Consider the following 18,208-nt stretch of genomic DNA (forward strand, 5'->3'; position numbering starts at 1 on the left):
CTGACTTCTTTTCTTTTTCCTCTGTACAACTGTAGGAGAAGGACAGCACACATGAAACAACTCTCTCCTAACTCCTTCACCTCTGACTTTTGACTCCCTGCTTTCTTCTACACTCTTCTCTCCTCCAACTTGGGCGGTGCCAATTGGGGGAGCACAGCTGGGATAGGCCAGAAGTAGCCTTTGGAGTAGATCTGGTAGGTCCTGCAGTCCACTGCGTAACTACCCCAAGATTTAATGGCTTTGATAGTCACCATTTTTTTATGCCCACACTCCATGGGTCAGGAGGACTTCCCAGGTAGCACTACTGGTAAAGAATCCACCTGCCAATGCAGGAGAAGTAAAGAGACGCGGGTTCCATCTCTGGGTCTGGAAGTTCCCCCAGAGGAGGGCATACCAACCCACTCCAGTATTCTTGCCTGGGAAATCCCATGGACAGAGGAGCCTGGCGGGCTACAGTCCATAAGGTCACAAAGAGTCAGACATGACTGAAGTGACTCAGCATGCATGCATGCAGGCATGGGTCAGGAATTCAGACAGGGTATAACAGGTGGCTCATTTCTGCTCTAAGATATTGGGATGCCTTGAACAGCTGCAGGGGGTGGGCTGGGATGGTTCACCTTTGTTCACTTTCATGTCTGGGACCCTTGGGTTGTTTTTTTTTTTTCCCTTTCTGGAGTCTCAACATGGCCGCTTGAGCTTCCTCACAGCATGGTGGTCTCAGCATAGTCAGACTTCTTACATGGTAGCTGGATTTTCCTCAGGAAACACGAGAAGTTTCCACATTTCTAAAAGGTTAGGCACACACCAGCTTTCCTCATATTCAAGAGGAAAGGAAGCAGATTTCCCTGAATGTGAAAGGAGCAGCATGGGCTTGTGGGGAGGGAAGGAATGGATGGTGGCCATCTTTGAAGACTGTCTGCTGAAGTTCATCACCAGGCTAAACTAACCCCACACGTCTCCTCATCTCTCTCCCTTGTGTCTCTGATCACAGACCTGACTGTCATCGTCCTCGCGGTGGTGGGAGGTGGCGCCTTACTGCTGTTTGCCCTCGGATTCATCATATGCTTCGTGAAAAAGAAGTAGGTGGAATTTCTCAAACTCATCTCCTGAGCTGACACCTCCTTACATCACACAAACCAGAGCTGTCATTAATTATTGACTTTTTTCCCTTGCTTTCCATTGTCCCCCCAAAGATCAATCTTAAATGCTATTGCTGGGGGGGAATTCCCTGGAAGTCCAGCAGTTAGGACTCCGAGCTTTCCCTACCTCGGGCACAGGTTTGATCCCTGGTCAGAGAACTAAGATACCACAAGCTGTCTGGCATGGCCAAAAAAAAAGGAAAATAAACAATAGTGCCAGATGTGAATTATTTGGGGGCGGTGGGGCACAGAAATCCCCTACCTAGCAGGAAAAAGCAAAGAAAACACACATGTGGTGACATTTTAGCCTGCAGTTTTTAGGCAGCTGCCTCAGCACAAGCTCCCTGTGAATCATGGGGATGATGTTGGCAGAAAAAGCTCACGTAAGCCCCGCCAGACCAGGCCTGTGAGCCCACTCACCCGTCACCTTGAGGCACACATGCACGCTGCCCAGCTTGTTCTCCTCCAATTTCTTAAACAAACTGTTTTATGCTTGTTTGTTGGCCTCCAGATGAGCACCAGAAAGCCAGCCCTGTGGGTGAGAGGAAGGAAGAACCAGTTAACTGACTCAGTCTCACCTTCCACCCGCTCGGGATGACAGCTTTGTTTTATGAGAGGACAGGGTTGACCTTTTTAGAGGTTGACCTTAGTCCACTCTGCTACCAGATTTCATCAGTTCTGTTCATATTTCTGATTAAAGCCCTGGGTGGCGGGGGGTGCATCTATTTTCCTTAGCAAAAATCTAAAAACAATTTTTTATTCACTGGGGCCACAAGCAAACAGTTGAAATTCCTGATCATCAGTGAGACTGTCTAGAAATGTGTCTGCTGATGCGGACGGGCTGGCACGTCCAGGGGGAGATGTCTCCTTGGTGAAATGGGATTGCACACGTCTTGCAGGAGGGGAAAGGACTTCTTTTAATGACACGTCATTGTCTGGTTTCTCTCAGGAAACTTTCCTGTCTGGGGTGCATGGTATGTTCAGCCTAGATGGGAAAGCATGTCATTAATACTGAGAGCATTCCCTGCTCAGGAGGGAATTGGGTGGGGAGGGGAGGGGCCCGCACTTGCCTCCATCCCTAAAGTGCCCTAGTCCCGGCCTGAGAATTGCCAGCCCCCTCCTTGCTGTGGAGGAGGCTACTGGCTGGCAGACTTACATAAGGCTCCTCCATCCCCAAGTTAGGGTGGGAGGGAACATGGGTTCTGTAAGGGAGAAGACAGGCAGACAGTGCCATTGAACTTGTTCCTTAAGCATGTATTTCCTGGGACTTCCCTGGTGGTACAGTGCTTAAGAGTCCATGCTCCCAATGCAGGGGCCCCGGGTTCGATCCCTAGTCAGGGACCTAGATCCCGCATGCCACAATTAAAGATTCCGTGTGCTGCAATGAAGACCTGGCACAGCCAAATAAAATTTTTTTTTTAAAGCATGTATTTCCTGAGGGTCTTCTGGGCCTTAGGGACCAAATGAGGTGTTGGGGATACACAGGAGACAGGAGAGCTTAGTGGGGACAAGAACGGCACTGTGGGAGCACATGGGAGGAGCATCATTACAGGGCTTCAGGCTGGAGCCCTGGCAGCCTGTCATCCTGGCCGGGGAACCTAGCGTTACAAGCTACATGCACTGGATTTATTTTTATCTCAGAAAAGTCCGGGTTCATAATTAGTGAACCGCCAGCCAGCGAACTGCGTTATGTGGTCCCTTATGCTGATTGAGCTGATGTCCTCCATTTGAATCTCTGATTGGCTAAAAAGTCAGCCTACCCTGCTTTTCACTGGTGGAGATGGAGAGCGAGGCTTTGTTTTCGAGGAAGGGAGTGCTAATGCCCGTCCACGTCCAAGTGCCAAAGAATGTTACAAACCAAGCATCTCTGGTGTTGGGGAAGGAAGTCGGGCACCCTGGGCTGACTTTTGTCTTATTTCTTGCTCTTTCCTCTGTTGGAGGTTACTGCTGAGAGACTGGCTCCCTCTGCTCCTTCTGAGTCCAAACTGTCCCCAACTCCAACTAAAAACTAAGAGGCAGCCTTCCATCCTGAGTCTCGTGTGCTGTCATTTAGAATCGAGATGAACGTAGCTTGTAACTGTGCAAAAGTGAGCTAAAGTGTTAGCTTCAGGAAAGAATTCAAAGTCCTGGGAGGCTGGCCTAGTCACACCCATTTCTGCTAGGAAAGGGTATTATCAGACCCTCCAACTTTGGACTCCATGCAGGTAATCAAAGCAAATTGAGGCACAGATGGTGTGGACAGTGCCCTCTCCACACCACTCTCTGCTCCTTAAGTTTCCACCTTAAAAACTGGAGACAGAGCTGGTCCCCGCTAAATGTTCTCTGAGGACAGCAGTTTCCGTTTCAAATGCTAAAGCCACCTGGGACTCGGGGAGACCTGGGTATAATAGACCCTGAAGGATCTATTATACATTCCAGTAGAGACATACAGTTGATGGGCCTCTAAGGTCACATTCTTCCTGACTTCTGTCTCTTTCCCTCCCTCAGTAAGAAAAAGAAGATCACCAAGGGCCCGGCTGTAGGCATCTACAACGGGAACGTCAACACCCAGATGCCGATGCAGCCGAAGAAGTTTCAGAAACGGCGCAAGGACAACGACTCGCACGTGTATGCTGTCATCGATGACACCATGGTATACGGGCATCTGCTGCAGGATGCCAGCGGGTCCTTCCTCCAGGCAGAGGTGGACACCTACCGGCCCTTCCAGGGGCCCACGGGGGACTTCCCTCCCTCCCCACCCCCCACAAACTCCAGGGCCCCGACCGTCAAGCTGGCCACAGATGAGCCGCCCCCTGGCTCCCCTCCTGAGTCTGACAGCGAACCGTACACCTTCTCCCACCCCAAAGACGGGAAGGTCAGCAACGGGAGCACAGACACTCCTTTGCTGGACGCCCACGAGCCCACGGAGCCCGGGGAATAACAGGGACCCACCCAAAGACTTGGCATACAGCAGGGCACTGAGACGCCCTTTAGGGTTCCCACCCAGATACCCTGAAGACAAGGAATTGTGTGGAAGGACAAGAGGAGGTTTTCCTGAATGCCACCAACTTCTGATTTCCACATGGACTCACTCCTCCGCTGAGACAGTGAAAATGATGATTTGTGATCCGGATGCTGTCATCTCCGGGCATGTCCTTCTAAACTCAGGTTGGGTTGTAACCAGCCCATAATGAGAGGGAAGCGGCTGAATCACCCAGGACAGGGCTGCAGCAAGCCCCACATTTGGGTTTAGACCTCTTCAGGTTGACAGTGTCGATCCCTAGGAGCCCACTGAGGTCCCTGCTCTCACTGGGAACCCCTGGATGAAAATGTCAGTGTGCTTTTTAAACTATCATTATTTATTGGGTGGTCCCAGGTATTTAAGAAGTCAAATGGATTGCCATGCAGCTCTTCTCACCTGACACAGTGGCAGCTCACGCTCACTGGTTAGATGTCTGGGTTTTGACTTCTGCCCGCCACTAGATAAACATGTGCCTGTCCTCTGGGAGGTGGGAATAATTTGCAGTCTGTCCAGCTGGAAAACAATGTGTGTGTGTTTGAGGGCAATGACGCACGTCTTTGATGAGAGACTTGCTGGTTGTCTTGCTCTGAGTGTGGTTCTCTCGCTGCAAAAATCTGTCTTTGAGTCCCATTGTCCTTGGATCTAGGAATAAGACAAATGTCCTGGAATTACAATGTGTGGCTCCACCCAGCTGCAGCAACACTTTAACATTTAAACAGAAGTATAGAGAGTATTTTCATCCTCTAGAAACACTGAAAGAGGATTTCGGTGGTGGCTCAGTGGTGGGGAGTCTGTCTGCCAGTGCACAAGACACAGGTTCGATCCCTGATCTGTGAAGATCCCACATGCCTTGGGTCCACTGAGCCCATGCACCACTACTGAGCCAGCTGTCTAGAGCCTGGGAGACGCAACTACTGCACGCTACAGCAACAAGAGAAGCCCGAGCACCGCAACTAGAGAAAAGTCTGCCCAGCAACAAAGACCCAGCACAGCCAAAAAGATAAAAGAAAATAAAATTATATACTAGAAAAATAACATTGAAAGGTACAGGAGTGGCCACTTGTATAAGTTCCTAAGGCTACTGCAACACATTACTGCACGCATGGTGGCTTGAAACAACACAAGTTTCCTGTCTGATGGTTCTGGAGATCAGAAATGCAAAACGGGTTTCCCTGAGCTAAAATCCACGTCAGCAGAGCTATGCTCCTTTGGAGGCTCCGGGGCGAATCCGTGCCTTTTCCAGCTTATAGAGGCCTCTCAACTTTCGTTGCCTCCGATCGTGGCATTGTGACACTGCTATTGCTCAGTTGCTCAATCATGTCTGACTCTTCACGACCCAATGGACTGCAGCACACCAGGCTCCTCTGGCCTCCACTGTCTCCCACAGTTTGCATCCCTCTTCTACCAACAAGGACCTTTCACTTACAAACCTCACCCAGGTAATCCAGGGTCATCTCCCTGTCACAGGATCTTTACTTATATTGAAGATCCCCTTTGCCCTGTAAGGTAACAACATATCCACAGGTTCCAGGGATTAGCACATGGACCTTTCTCCTGCCTACCACACTTTACCCGCCCCAGGAGAGACTACAGAATGTTCCAGCCTACAGATGTGTTTTGTTTAGACTGCAGCATCTTTTTAAAGAATTACTCACCAACATTTGAAATGATCAAATGTTTACATAACAAATCTGGATCAGAAGATCTGCCCATGCTGGGACTTGCATGCTCATCAAAAAACAGCCAGCTGGAGTTGAAGCAGAGCTCCTCTGTTCACCCATTCACTGCAGGCCACACCTGTCCCTGTCGCCTCCCCACACAGAGGCTGAGGGTCTGTTGCTGTGGGTGAGTGCCCTTCAGGGTTGCTTCTCTCGTGATGAACTGGAAAGTTCGGGACCCACACCTCAAGTGACATAAAAAAAACAAGCCTTGAGGTTGATGTGTGCTTCAGGAAAGTTGTTTTTTTACACCCAGCCCACATCCTTCATTTATACTAATTACCAACCCAGCTCTTGCAGGCGTTTGCCTTCGTGGCCCCTGCTCTCATCCAGGAGGAAAAGGATTGTGTTGTGGCTTGTCAGCACAGTCCTGAGGTCAATATTTCTGTGGGAAAACCTCCTTTAAAAAATAGATGCGGGTTGTCGAATTCAGTGACTTCACCTTGGAAATGCACCGCCTGGACTTGTCCCCTTGCTACTTTGCCTCCATGAAAAGTTTTGCAATCACCTAAATGCTGTGAGGTCCAAGGTCTCTTGAATTCTTTCCAGAAAGAGGAGTATTACTATTATTATTGTGCCTTTGGTGCTGCCTGTGACACCTTTACTCTGAAAGGCTGGCTCTGCCAGGCTCATTGTCTTGGCCTGAGATGCTGGCAAAGACCCTCCAGGAAGGACCAGAGGAGGTCTGTGGCTCCTTTCCTTCCGCTGAAATTGTATCACTATTTAAAATCATCGTTGGAGCCCTGCTCCTCCATTCTCTGCCTTCTCCGACCTCTTGGCCTCTTCTGAGGGTCACTCAGCGCTCTGAATTCCGTCCCCAAAGCATGGCTGTCATCACACACGTCATCTTTACTTGCAGGGGCCCCATGTGGCCATTTCCTTGTAACCGAGAGCTCAAAGCTCCAGGCCACATTACTATCTTCCAGAGACCTCAAGTTGATCTAAAGTTCTCCAAAAACATGCCTCCTTGAAGGGGTCGGACCGATGTACCTCTGGCTCTTCCCTTTAAAGCTCAGGCCCCATTTCTGTAACATATTTCAGGGTCACTGAAAACCAAACACATTTGTTGAAGCCTAGCTGGTGCCAGCAGAGTGCCCTCCACGCCGCATCTGCCCTCACGCCCATCCTCTGACGAAGCCTGGCTCAGGCGGGACTGATGAATGCTGCAGCCATTTTGCAAGATTGGGGGTGTCTCAAGGAAGAGCCAAGGGGGAAAAGCAGAAGTCTATGTGACATAACCTTGGTGAAGGTTAGGACAGATTTGTGTGGATCTGCAATGCTTAACTCAAAATAATTTATTTGTTGTAGATACTTTTTAGGCAGCATTTTGTTCATTTCCTATACTTTTTTTAAATAAACAAATACACAGAAAAAAAGAGGTATCAGGTTGTTTAAATGCTTTGGCAGCTTGTCCCCTGGTTCAGCTGAAGCTCTCATTGCCCAGTTGTTGACTGAGACAGGTTCAACAGGAGCTCAACGCATTCCATCTTCTCTATGTGTTTATGTTCCAGCAGGTCAGGCTTTGAGCTGCCAGTGGGTGACTCAGAGGCCAGAGTTTGTTCTGTTCCGTGCTTGTTGAGGCAGCCTGAGTCCCCTCTGTGTGACCCTCCTAATACCTGTTCCCTGTCGAAGCCACCTTGGCCACTGAGTGCTCAGTGGCTCAGCAGTAAAGAATCCACCTGCAATGCAGGAGACTCGGGTTCCATCCCTGGGTCACGAAGGTCCTCTGGAGGAGGAAATAGCAACCCACTCCAGTATTCTTGCCTGGAAAATCCCATGGACAGAGGAGCCTGGCGGGCTACAGTCCATGGGGTCGCAAAGAGTCAGACATGCCTGAGCACGCGTGAAAACGTATGCACACTGCTCTAAGCCCAGGGCAGGTCACCAGCCAACAAAACAGAAGCAAAGGAGAGTGGTGGGAGAGGGAACCTCCAGGTGGGCCCCCGAGCTCTTGGACAGGAGACGCAAGCGCAGGAGGGAGATGGGGTACGGCTGTGTGACAAACCATTCCAGACCTTAATGACTTAAGAACAATCATGTATTCTGCCACAATCCTAAGTTGAGCAGGACTCGGCAGGGACGGCTTCTCTGTGCTCCATGTGGCCTCTGCAGGGCGACTCAACTAGAATCCACTTTCAAGATGCTGCATCACACAGCCAACAAGTTAGTGCTGGCTACCAGCTAGGAGCTTTGATTCCTCATCACGCGGACTGCTCACTCCACAGGGCTTTCTGGACTTCACAGCCTAGAGGCTGAGTTCCCAGGGCAAGTGCCCCCAGAATCAGGCCAGTGTCTCGAGTCCTGGGCCTGGAACCTGACCCAGTGTCACATCCATTCTAGCCTATGGGTACATCAGTCTCAGAGCCGCAGATTTAAGAGGATGCGAACACAGCATCAAAAAAGAACATTAAATTTGTAGAGAGATGACAAGACAAAGAAGTACTCTGAGCTTCCAGGAGTGGCAAATTGTGGAAAGGTAAGAATATGGGGGAAACAAATGGAAAATACAGGTTTTAGCAGTGTGTTGTGTTGATGTCTCTGGTGTTGTCTCCGGGCTAAGAGTCTAGAGATGTCTCTGGTGATTAAGAATCGTCCTGTCCTTCCTGGTAGAGAGGAGGAGGACAGACATCTTTTCTTGTGTCTGTTCCTTCTTAATTGCCTTCAATTCAAAATAATCCTTATGCTAGGCTGGCATATTTTGGGGCGGAATACTCTGTTTCCCATTTGAAACTTAAGTTTCGTATATTAAAAGTTGAGAAGGCAGCTGTGCAAAGAGATTGGAGTGAGAAGTAGCGAAATAAGAGATCTGCAGAGGCAGAGAAAAGCCTAAATGGAAGAAGGGGGAAAGAACAAACCTAAGTCTATTGCCCCATGTCTTAACGAATCAGTCTCTCAGAGCCGGGAAGGAGTCACTCGGTCAAACAGTTGTGCTTCGTTTTAGGAAGTTGTGCTGCAGGTGGAAGCAGGGGGCCTGCTTAAGTCCAGCCTTTATGTGGTGTCAGCAGCCAGGCATCCAATGAGGGACATTTCTATAGAAAATGAAGGGGAAACAAACTGTAACCTTGGTTTTTGAGTCCAGAGGGTCGTCAGTGAGAAGACTTCTGGATGTTGGGCTCAGGGCATTTTTAAATGGTGGACTGAGAATAGCAGGGCCAAGCCAACAAATTGCCTAGTCTGCAATTCCGGTGTCTGATGCGAGCGTCTGCGTCAGCATCACTATCACCAGTATTTCTCAGTGCAGCCCATGGAGGTGTCCAGCTGCACCTTGCAGGGCTTCTCCTCCTCCTGTCGCTGCTACTCTGTCTCTCTCCTTTTTAAGGTAGTCTCAAGGATCTAGGCAGTCAGGTAGTTCCCAATGGCACCAAGCTGGGAGGGAGAGAGAGAAAATGGAAATGTTAATTGCTAAAATGCACGCATGTCAGAAGCCAGTTTACCAAGAGGTCAAAAGGTTCAGAGGCAGTGAGTGTGTCTGGAGTTCCACAACCCACCCACAACAATATGCTACAGATTTTTATTGTTGTTGAAACATAGAATTTCTCTCTATAAGCACCCCCATTTCTATCAAAGATAATCAAAGAAGACTATTTTGTTTGCAAAGTAAGTGCAGTCTCATGCAGTTTGGCCTAATTACTTACATAGGCGCAGCAAGAGACCTCAGAATTGGCTAAGAGGCCGCCAGGAAACGTGAGCTGTGTGACTGAGACAGGCAGCCTAACCTCTCTGAGCTAAAATTTCCTCAACTGTAAAATGTAAATCCTAATGCCTACTTATCAACAAGGTGAGTGCCAGGGTGGCGAAAAGATGCTGTATGTGACAGTGTCTGGATTTAGTAGTCACTCTTTGTTAAATCTGCATTGACGAGAGGAAAAAAATACATAGCCTATAGTCTGCTCAATTTGGTGTGGTCTCATCTTCAGCAAACTGGCTGTCTTTTCCTGTGAACTGACAGTTCTCTAGCTAATTGTGTCAAATTCGAAGACGCTGCACTCTGCGTCCTCTTCACACTCATTTTAGCTGTCAGCTTCAGCAAGCTGACATATGATCCTCAGCATTCGCGCAGCCCTAGAAAGAGATGTTCCTGGGAGAAGCATCACAGCATGAGCCGTGCGGGCTCCACAGCCAAGGAACCCAGAACGGTGGGCTTTCATTTTCTAACACGATTGCAGTGTGATAAGATATTTGGCTGCCCATGTCAGAGGCAGCACCGGCTGTTTGGGCTTGCCTGACCAGGCACCCAGACCAGAAAAGGACCTCAACAAACACATATGAGGTGTGCAGCATTGTGGCTTGAAGTTACCATAGCAACTGTCCTGTCTTTTTCTCCCTGCTCCGCTCCTACCCCATCACAGGACACCTTTCCTCAGTGACGAAGAGGGCAAACAGTTGTTGTTCAGTTGCTAAATCATGTCTGACTCTTTGCCACCCCATGGACTGAAGCACACAAGCCTTCCCTGTCCTTCACCATCTCCTGGAGTTTGCTCAAATTCATGTCCATTGAGTCAGTGATGCTATCTAGCCGTCTCATCCTCTGTCGTCCCCTTCTCCTCCTGCCCTCAATCTTTTCCAGAATCAGGGTCTTTTCCAATGAGTCAGCTCTTCGCATCAAGTGGCCAAAGTATTGGGGTTTCAGCTTTAGCATCAGTCCTTCCAGTAAATATTCAGGATTGATTTCCTCTAGGATTGACTGGTTTGATCTCCTTGAAGCCCAAGGGACTCTCAAGAGTCTTCAGCACCACAGTTCAAAGGCATCAATTCTTTGGTGCTCAGCCTTCTTTGTGGTCCAACTCTCACATCTGTACATGACTACTGGAAAAATCATAGCTTTGACTAGATGGACCTTTCTTAGCAAAGTGATATCTCTGCTTTTTAATACACTGCCTGCTTTTGGCACAGAGCATCCCTCCTTTAAAGGTGGTCAGAAACTCATCACTTCTCTAATGGAGAACCAAGTCAATGCCTCTAAATTGCCTCTAAGCATCTGAAAAGTTTCGAAAAGAAGTTTGAAAAAAATCTTATTAAACAGGAACTGTGGACAGTGTTTGCCTTCATAGAAGGAAATGGTGACTGGGAAATTTTCCCCCATATACCATTCTGTAGATTTTGAATTGGAGCCGTACGAATGTATCTTATTTTACAGTGAATGAAAATGAAAACAAAAACTTCTTTTTAAAACTTGTCAAAACTCAAGATTCCTGGGACTTCCCTGGCAGTTCAGTGGTTAAGACTGTGCTCCCAATGCAGGGGACATGGGTTTGATCCCTGGTCAGGAAACTAAGCTCCTACCTGCAGCAGGGCCAAAAAGAATAAATTTTAAAAAACCAAAAAATAATAACAACAGAGTACCCTTAAGATTCTTTGGTGGTTCAGTCTTGCTAGCCTCCTGTGAGTGCAGTTTTTCAGAGACTTTTAAGCCTCCTTTCTCCCCTCTCCAACACCCCCACCCACCGCCCGCCTCCCAGTGGTGGGACCAGTTTGGCCAGATTTCACCCTTTCTGGTCAGAAATCGCAAATTACTCTCAGAGAGGCTAAAGGCTGGAAAAGACTGGAAGGTGTGGTAGCTGCTCAAACAGCCTGGAAGCCTCTTCCACACTACCTCAGGGACCATTCCTCGGTGCTGATACTCCCGGGCCAACAAGTTCTCCGGGAGCTGACACCAATCCTGGGACAGACGGTGGTGCACTCCCCTCCCCCATCGGAAAGAGGAGTCCTGGAACCAGCTGGTGACCTATCGTTGCCCACGATGTTCAGATCTGACCCATCCAGGATGCAGGCTGGAGGGACTAGAATCCGCTCAAATCCTAAGCCTAGGAAGTAGGGTTGGGAGGGTATCAGCTGCCCATTGGAGTTTAGGGAGAGGAAATCATTTTGTGATGCTTAGTCATTTGGAAGGAAAAAAATATATATATATATATATATATATTTTTGCCAAAATAAACGTGTTAAAGAGTGAAAGAGCCATTCTACCGCAGGTTTGGGTTCAGTGTGTACTTTGAACCCTGGGCTGGCACCCTGGGTCTCAGAATAGCAGGCGGGTCCAAGTCCCTTGTAGGTCCCTTTCTTTCCTGGAGACATTAATTGCTTGGCTGCCTGCCACTGGCTGCATCACCAGAGCTCTTGGCAGGCTGAACACTAATCCCACCTTCCACCTGGGAGACTGGGAGGGAACCTGCTCTCCAACCTCCTCCCAAGACTGCAGCCCCCCACTCACCCCCTTGATGGTTGCAGCCGCTACCCAGGAGGCCCTTGCTGGTATCCTGAGACCCAGTGAGCCAGCTGAAAGTGAAAAAGTGGAAGCGTTAGTTGCTCAGTCCTGTCCAACTCTTTGGGATCCCATGGACTCTAGCCCTCCAGGCTCCTTTGTCCATGGAATTCTCCAGGCAAGAATAGTGGCATGGGTAACCATTCCCTTCTCCAGGGGATCCTCCCAACCAACGGATCGAACCCGTGTCTCCTGTGTCTCCTGCATTGCAGGTGGATTCTTTACTGTCTGGGCCACCAGGGAAGCCCAGTGAGCCAGCTGAGGGAAGGATAATTGGGAAATGTCAACTTCAGAGGTGATCCTTTCCAATCAGGAGTTAAATTGCCCTCACTTCCTCTTGAAAAGCAACCCGGTGATATTTCTGCAAATAACAGTCTTTTTGAGAAACACTGGAAACATAGGTACTTCCAATAATGAAGATAAAAATCCCTTATACCTTTTAAAAAATGTCTGGTGTCAAATCAGTCCAATATATCCAAGATAAAGCTGTATTTTCAATTATATTTTTCTTAAACAACATGGGTAACAAGCTCCTTTTGCGATAATGAAGCCTTTGTCTTTGGTGTTAAAAAAAAATTAATCTAATTTATTTTCTCCAGGCCAGGGACATCAGTTTTTAAAATGAGAATTTACATTTGGTACAGATGCTGCAAGCTGACTTTTTGCACAAATAGATCAAGATGTTTCTGTTTGTCTTCAGATCCTTGCCAAGGGTTGAGCGATAATTGAACATGGCAACAAGTCTGCTTTGATCTGCATGAGGAATTTCAGTGTGGGTAGCACTCAACTGCCTGGTATTCATTCTGCTGTAGATCCAGTTCAATCCAGTTATTTCAGTGTACTCATTAAATGCCTACTATGTGTAAGACATAAGTGTGGGATTATGTGTAAGACTTAAGTGTGGGCTTCCTGGTGGCTCAGCTGGTAAAGAATCTACCTGCATTTCGGGAGAACTGGGTTTGATCCCTGGGATGGGAGGATCCCCTGCAGAAGGGAACCCATTCCAGTATTCTGGCTGGAGAATTCCATGAACTGTATAGTCCATGGTGTCGCAAGGAGACGGACAGAACTAAGCGACTTTCATGTGTAAGACAGTATGCTAAGGCTGAGTGCTTGTGGAAAAGAAGTTACCATATAAAAAGGAAGGGTTGAGACACGGGGTGGGGGAGGAGAGGAGATGACAGACTTTCAGTGGCAACATTTGCTCATTCATTCAACAAGCACTTCACCAAGTGAGGCACTGGATGTCTCTGTTCCATTAGCTCCTTTCTTGAGTGGTTAAGACATTTCTAAACCTGAAGAGGAATGAATTGTGAGGCTTGGCTGGAGAGGCAGTCATAAAATATGCTGAGTTCTTTGCCAATTTTTAGTCACTTTTCCCAACTGTAACCTTTTGCTTCTCGCCCTGCTCCTGAGGCAACAGACCACATTGCAAGTATTTAGTAAACAAGCTACATTCATCTGTAAACCAAGCAATACATATTGTGCTGATTTCCCAGCTATATTCTTTTTTTATTTTGATCATTGTATTTATTTATTTACCTTTGGCTGTGCAGAGCCCTTCTTGCTGCCTGACTTTTCTCTGGTGGCACCGAGCGGGGGTTCCTCTCCAGCTGCAGCGCGCGGGCTTCTCACTGTGCTGGCTTGTCTTGCTGCGGAGCTGGGCTTTAGACGCAGGGGCTTCCTTCAGTAGTCCTGGGACACGGCTTCAGCAGATGGGGCTCCCAGGCTCCAGAGCACAGCCTCAATAGATGTGGCTTGTGGGCTTAGTTGCTCTGAAGCCTGTGAGGTCTTCCCAGACCAGATATCAAACCTGCGTCTCCTGCTTTGGCAGGCGGATTCTTTACCCCTGAGCCCCGAGGGAGCCCTCTAGGTAATATTGTTACACAAAGAACTTTTCGCTGAGGATACTGAAAAAAAAAAAACCATGCTCTCTGTCATGGCCCTCGGGAATGCTGAGGACTGGAGCGGCTAGAAGGTTCTAGATCCTGTGCCTGTAAGACACAAGGTCGCCCCAGGATTTAACCTTGACTCCAGGTCTTTGCACAGAATTATTGCCACTTTAGGAACAGCAGCCTACTATTCTCTCACCTGAAGTGGAGACGAAACACACATTCAGGCCAGCGAGGAATAAAAGGGACCAAACAGCCTCAGCTGGGGAGGGTGGAACCCCGGGGCTTCCTGGATCTAACTCACCAGACCCAGAGTTTGGGATTGAGAAGGGCGGGCTCTTCTACAGTGCTTTAGTCCCATCTCAAGTTCTTGAACTGTCGTTTTCCAGGTCCCCTTTCCCGAGTTCTTTGAGGGCCCAGAAAATTAGAAAGAGGGTTTTTGAAGATCGTGGCTGTGCTAGGACTGAGCTTCTGCAGAACAAATACTGTCCTCTCTGAACAGCCATCCTCAGATGCCAAATGGGGGGGGGGGGGGGCTGACCTGAGGACAGGGGAAGGGAATTGATGAGCTCTGTCTCATCGGTTGGTCAGATTCTTCCAGCAAATTCCACTGAAAGGGCTCCTGTCACAAGGGACCATTAAATAAAGGACTGTTTGTGCTCAGGGGGGCACTTTCCTCCCACATGTATTCAAGGACTGCCTTCAAAATGACAACAACGACAAAATCCCCACCCAACCAATGATCCTGGATTACCTCAGTTCCTAATCCTTCCAGGTCTTTCTAGCTTGAAAAGCAAAGCTTCATCTTTGGATTGTGAGGCAAGGGTCTAAGGCCAGACTCATCCCCCCAACCCCCTTCCTTCCACCCCATCTGCCTTGGGGGGCAGGATGAGACCTATCTTGAGACATATTTTTAAACCAACTGCCCTGCTCTCTGCCCAGCCTCCCACTTCTAAGCCATAATTTTAAGCTATGTTTAAAGTGGACCACATGGGGACAATTAAAGCAAAAAATTCCTAGGTCTGAGGGGCCCAGAGGATGAGAAAGACCTTAAGGAGAACTGAGGGAGCCAGAGGTCCAAAGAGATCTTCCCTGGTGGCTTACGGTTAAGAATCTGCCTGCAACGCAGGAGACATGGGTTTGATCCCTGGGTGGGGAAGATCCTCAGGAGAAAGAAATGGCAACCCACTCCAGTATTCTTGCCTGGGAAATCCCATAGACAGAGGAGCCTGGAGGACTACAGTCCATGGGGTTGCAAAAGAGTTCCAGCAGCAGCAGCAAAGGTCCAGAGAAGGGGGAGGTTCTGAGCGAGGTGTGGGGAGGGGACGGGAGAGGCGTAGGGGGCATTGAGGACATCTCGAGGGGGAGGTTGGCTCACTTAGCCTCCTGGTGGCAAGTCCAGACTGCCTCCCTCCAGGCCACCCGCCAGTATCCCGAGACCCGGTGAGCCAGCCGAGAATCAGGAACCACACCTCGTGCCGCCTTGTGCATGCATGCTAAGTCACTTCAGTCGTGTCCGATTCTTTGCAACCCCAAGGACTGCAACCCACCAGGCTCCTCTGTCCATGGGATTCTCCAGGCAATCATACTGGAGTGGGTTGCCATGCCCTCCTCCAGGGGATCTTCCCGACCCAGAGATCGAACCCATGTCTCTTCTGTCTCCTGCATTGGCGGGCAGGTTCTTTACCACTAGCGCCGCCTGGGAAGTCTGCTGCCTGCAAAGAAGCTTTCCATCACATCGGGGTACAGGTGAGGAACCTGGGACCCTCCCCAGGGTGCAGAAGTCCAGGTTTAAGGCCACCAGCATGTGAGTAAGGACATTGCCGGATCCCCAGTCGAGGACAAGGGCAGATTCCCCGTGACACTGTGCCCAGGGACTTTCTGGTTAACATTTTCACCACTGGGGGCGACAGAGGTTGCTCCACCTTGGTTTGGGCCCCTTTCTCCTTTGAAGCTTGCATTACCCCACCTGGGGCCCTGATCCTCCCCCAGTTAAAGCACACAGCGAGAAGTGTCAGCTGTGTGGTAGGACGGGTGGCCTCAAGGCCATCCAGCCAGCGGCACCATTCAACACAGGCAGCCTCCCGTAGCTCGAGCTGACTTGGCCCAGGGATGATGCAGAGAAAACCTTCCTACCACCTTTCAATTTCTTCTCTTTGAGCTCACAGTTCCTTTAGTCTGGTCCCTTTTAGAAGAATGAGTTTTTCTAACTGGTGTCCTCTACTTCCGCCTTCAAGTTAAAAGGTGAGCCGTTAGCTTTGGACTTGTAAGTCTCTGGAAGGTGACGATCAGTATTGGTCTGTTTTTGCTCCTGAAAGCTCTGTGCATTTCTCTTTTAATTAAAGTACAGTTGATGTACAAAATTATGTGAGTTACAGGTGTACAATATAGTGATTCACAATTTTTAAAGGTTGTACTCCTTTTATAATTATAAAATATTGGCCATATTCCTCACGTTGTACAATATGTGTTAGTCGCTCAGTCATGTCCGACTCTTTGAGGCCCCGTGGACTGTAGGCCACTAGGCTCCTCTGTCCATGGAATTCTCCGGGCAAGAACGCTGGAGTGGGTTGTCTCTCTAGTTGTGGTGAGAGTTTCTCATTGTGGTGGCTTCTCTTGTTGCGGAACACAGGCTCAGTCGTCGTGTGCACAGGCCACAACCATGCATATAAGTCTTCCTGGAGCATGGATTGAATCCGTGTCCCCAGCACTGGCAGGCAGTTTCTTTGTTTATAGTTTGGAAGATAATTGGTTTACAATATTGTGTGGGTTTCTGCCATACAGCAACAGGAATCAGTCATAATTATACATATATATCCCCTCCCCTTTGAGTCTCCCTCTCCCCTCCTATCCCACCCCTCTAGGTCATCACAGGGTGCCAGGCTAGGCTCCCTGTGTTATATAGCACCTTCCCACTAAGCAGGTAGATTCTTAACCACTGGACCACCAGGGAAGCCCTGCAAATATTTTTTGCATGCCTGCCATTGTGCACGGCTTGCTCTCATCCTTGACTTGTTTTAGACTTAACTTTGCAGTCCTGTGAAGCTTCACTTTATTTCCAGTTGTGTATGACTTGTTCGGGGGCACAGAGCAGCTTGAGTTAGAATTGGAACCCTAGTCAGAAGATTCATGTACATCTTGGCTCTGTGTCCTGAAACCTTTCTTTTTCATCACTGTCTTGCTTTTCTTTTCTTCTCTTTTTCTTTCATAGGCTGGATTCAGCACCTTGGAGACAGACTCGGGACCTAACCATCTGTGGACCACCTGTGTGTGCCCTGGAGCCAAAGACCACCAAGAACAAAGTTGGATTTTCTGATCTGTTGCAGGGAGGGAGGCTGTGTACATGCACAGATAAAAAGTCACAGGGCCTCTCAGCACAAGGGACTTAGACTAGAACATGGACTTGTGTTAAGTGGTGTGTGGGAAGTTTCAAGGAAGCAGGGGTTTGCTCTGGATTGAATGGTGTCAGGAAGCAGGATTCTACCATCAGGAACTTCTGTTTTTATATAGAAGGTGAGATGAAGGCATCAGGGCTAAAGCCGTGGTTGTGAAGAGACAGCTGTCACTTGGGTTAGTTGAGTGATTTCTGTGGTGTGGGCAGAGGCTTAGTTTGTGTTTGTGCTCAGACATGACTACAGAATGGTCTTGTTTTGTCAGGCTTGTCTGAAGTTGGTGATGGGTGAGACTAACTTTGTTTGAGAGGAGAATGTGGCACCTAGCTCTGAGTGCCTGGCTGGTGGGAGCTTGATGCTAGGGACTACTTTTGTCTTTGTCATTACAAAGGCAAAGCTTTGATCCTCCAGTTCCAGTCTTCTTTATATCCTAGTCTGGTATCTTCATGATGGGATAAGGATCCTCACATTTGAAGAGGAGGAGGAGGGATGGATGAGAATGAGGAGGGGGATTTGCTTATGGTGGGGGTGGGGTAAAATAGTGTCTTAGCTTAGAGGATTCATACCTGTGTAACCTAAATGGATCAAGGATTCCATTCCTCTGCCTGAATAGAATGATATTCCAAGGCTGTGTTAAGCAGACAGGGGAAGGAATTAGGATAACCTGTGTATGTAGGTGCCTTGTGAATTATGGGAGGAAGTTCCAGGTCGAGGGGTGGGGCAGGCATAAGAAGTGGCCATTCTCATTACAGACAACCCTCACTTAGAAAGGTAATCCACTCTCTTCGGAAACACAGGGTGATTGTA

At 48.7% G+C, this 18,208-nt stretch overlaps 1 protein-coding gene across 1 annotated transcript in view; it reads left to right on the forward strand.

Annotated features, from left to right (window-relative positions):
* CDCP1 (CUB domain containing protein 1) overlaps window positions 1–7,234 on the forward strand; it is a 59,447-nt gene extending 52,213 nt beyond the window's left edge. The window contains exons 8-9 of the mRNA XM_043885908.1: window positions 992–1,079; window positions 3,627–7,234. Coding sequence (XP_043741843.1) covers window positions 992–1,079; window positions 3,627–4,059 — 521 coding nt within the window. The 3' untranslated portion in view covers window positions 4,060–7,234. The remainder of the gene's footprint in view (window positions 1–991; window positions 1,080–3,626) is intronic.
* Window positions 7,235–18,208: the final 10,974 nt, after the last annotated feature.

The sequence above is a fragment of the Cervus elaphus genome, chromosome 24, assembly GCF_910594005.1.
Source record: "Cervus elaphus chromosome 24, mCerEla1.1, whole genome shotgun sequence".
In the NCBI taxonomy this organism is placed as follows: domain Eukaryota; kingdom Metazoa; phylum Chordata; class Mammalia; order Artiodactyla; family Cervidae; genus Cervus; species Cervus elaphus.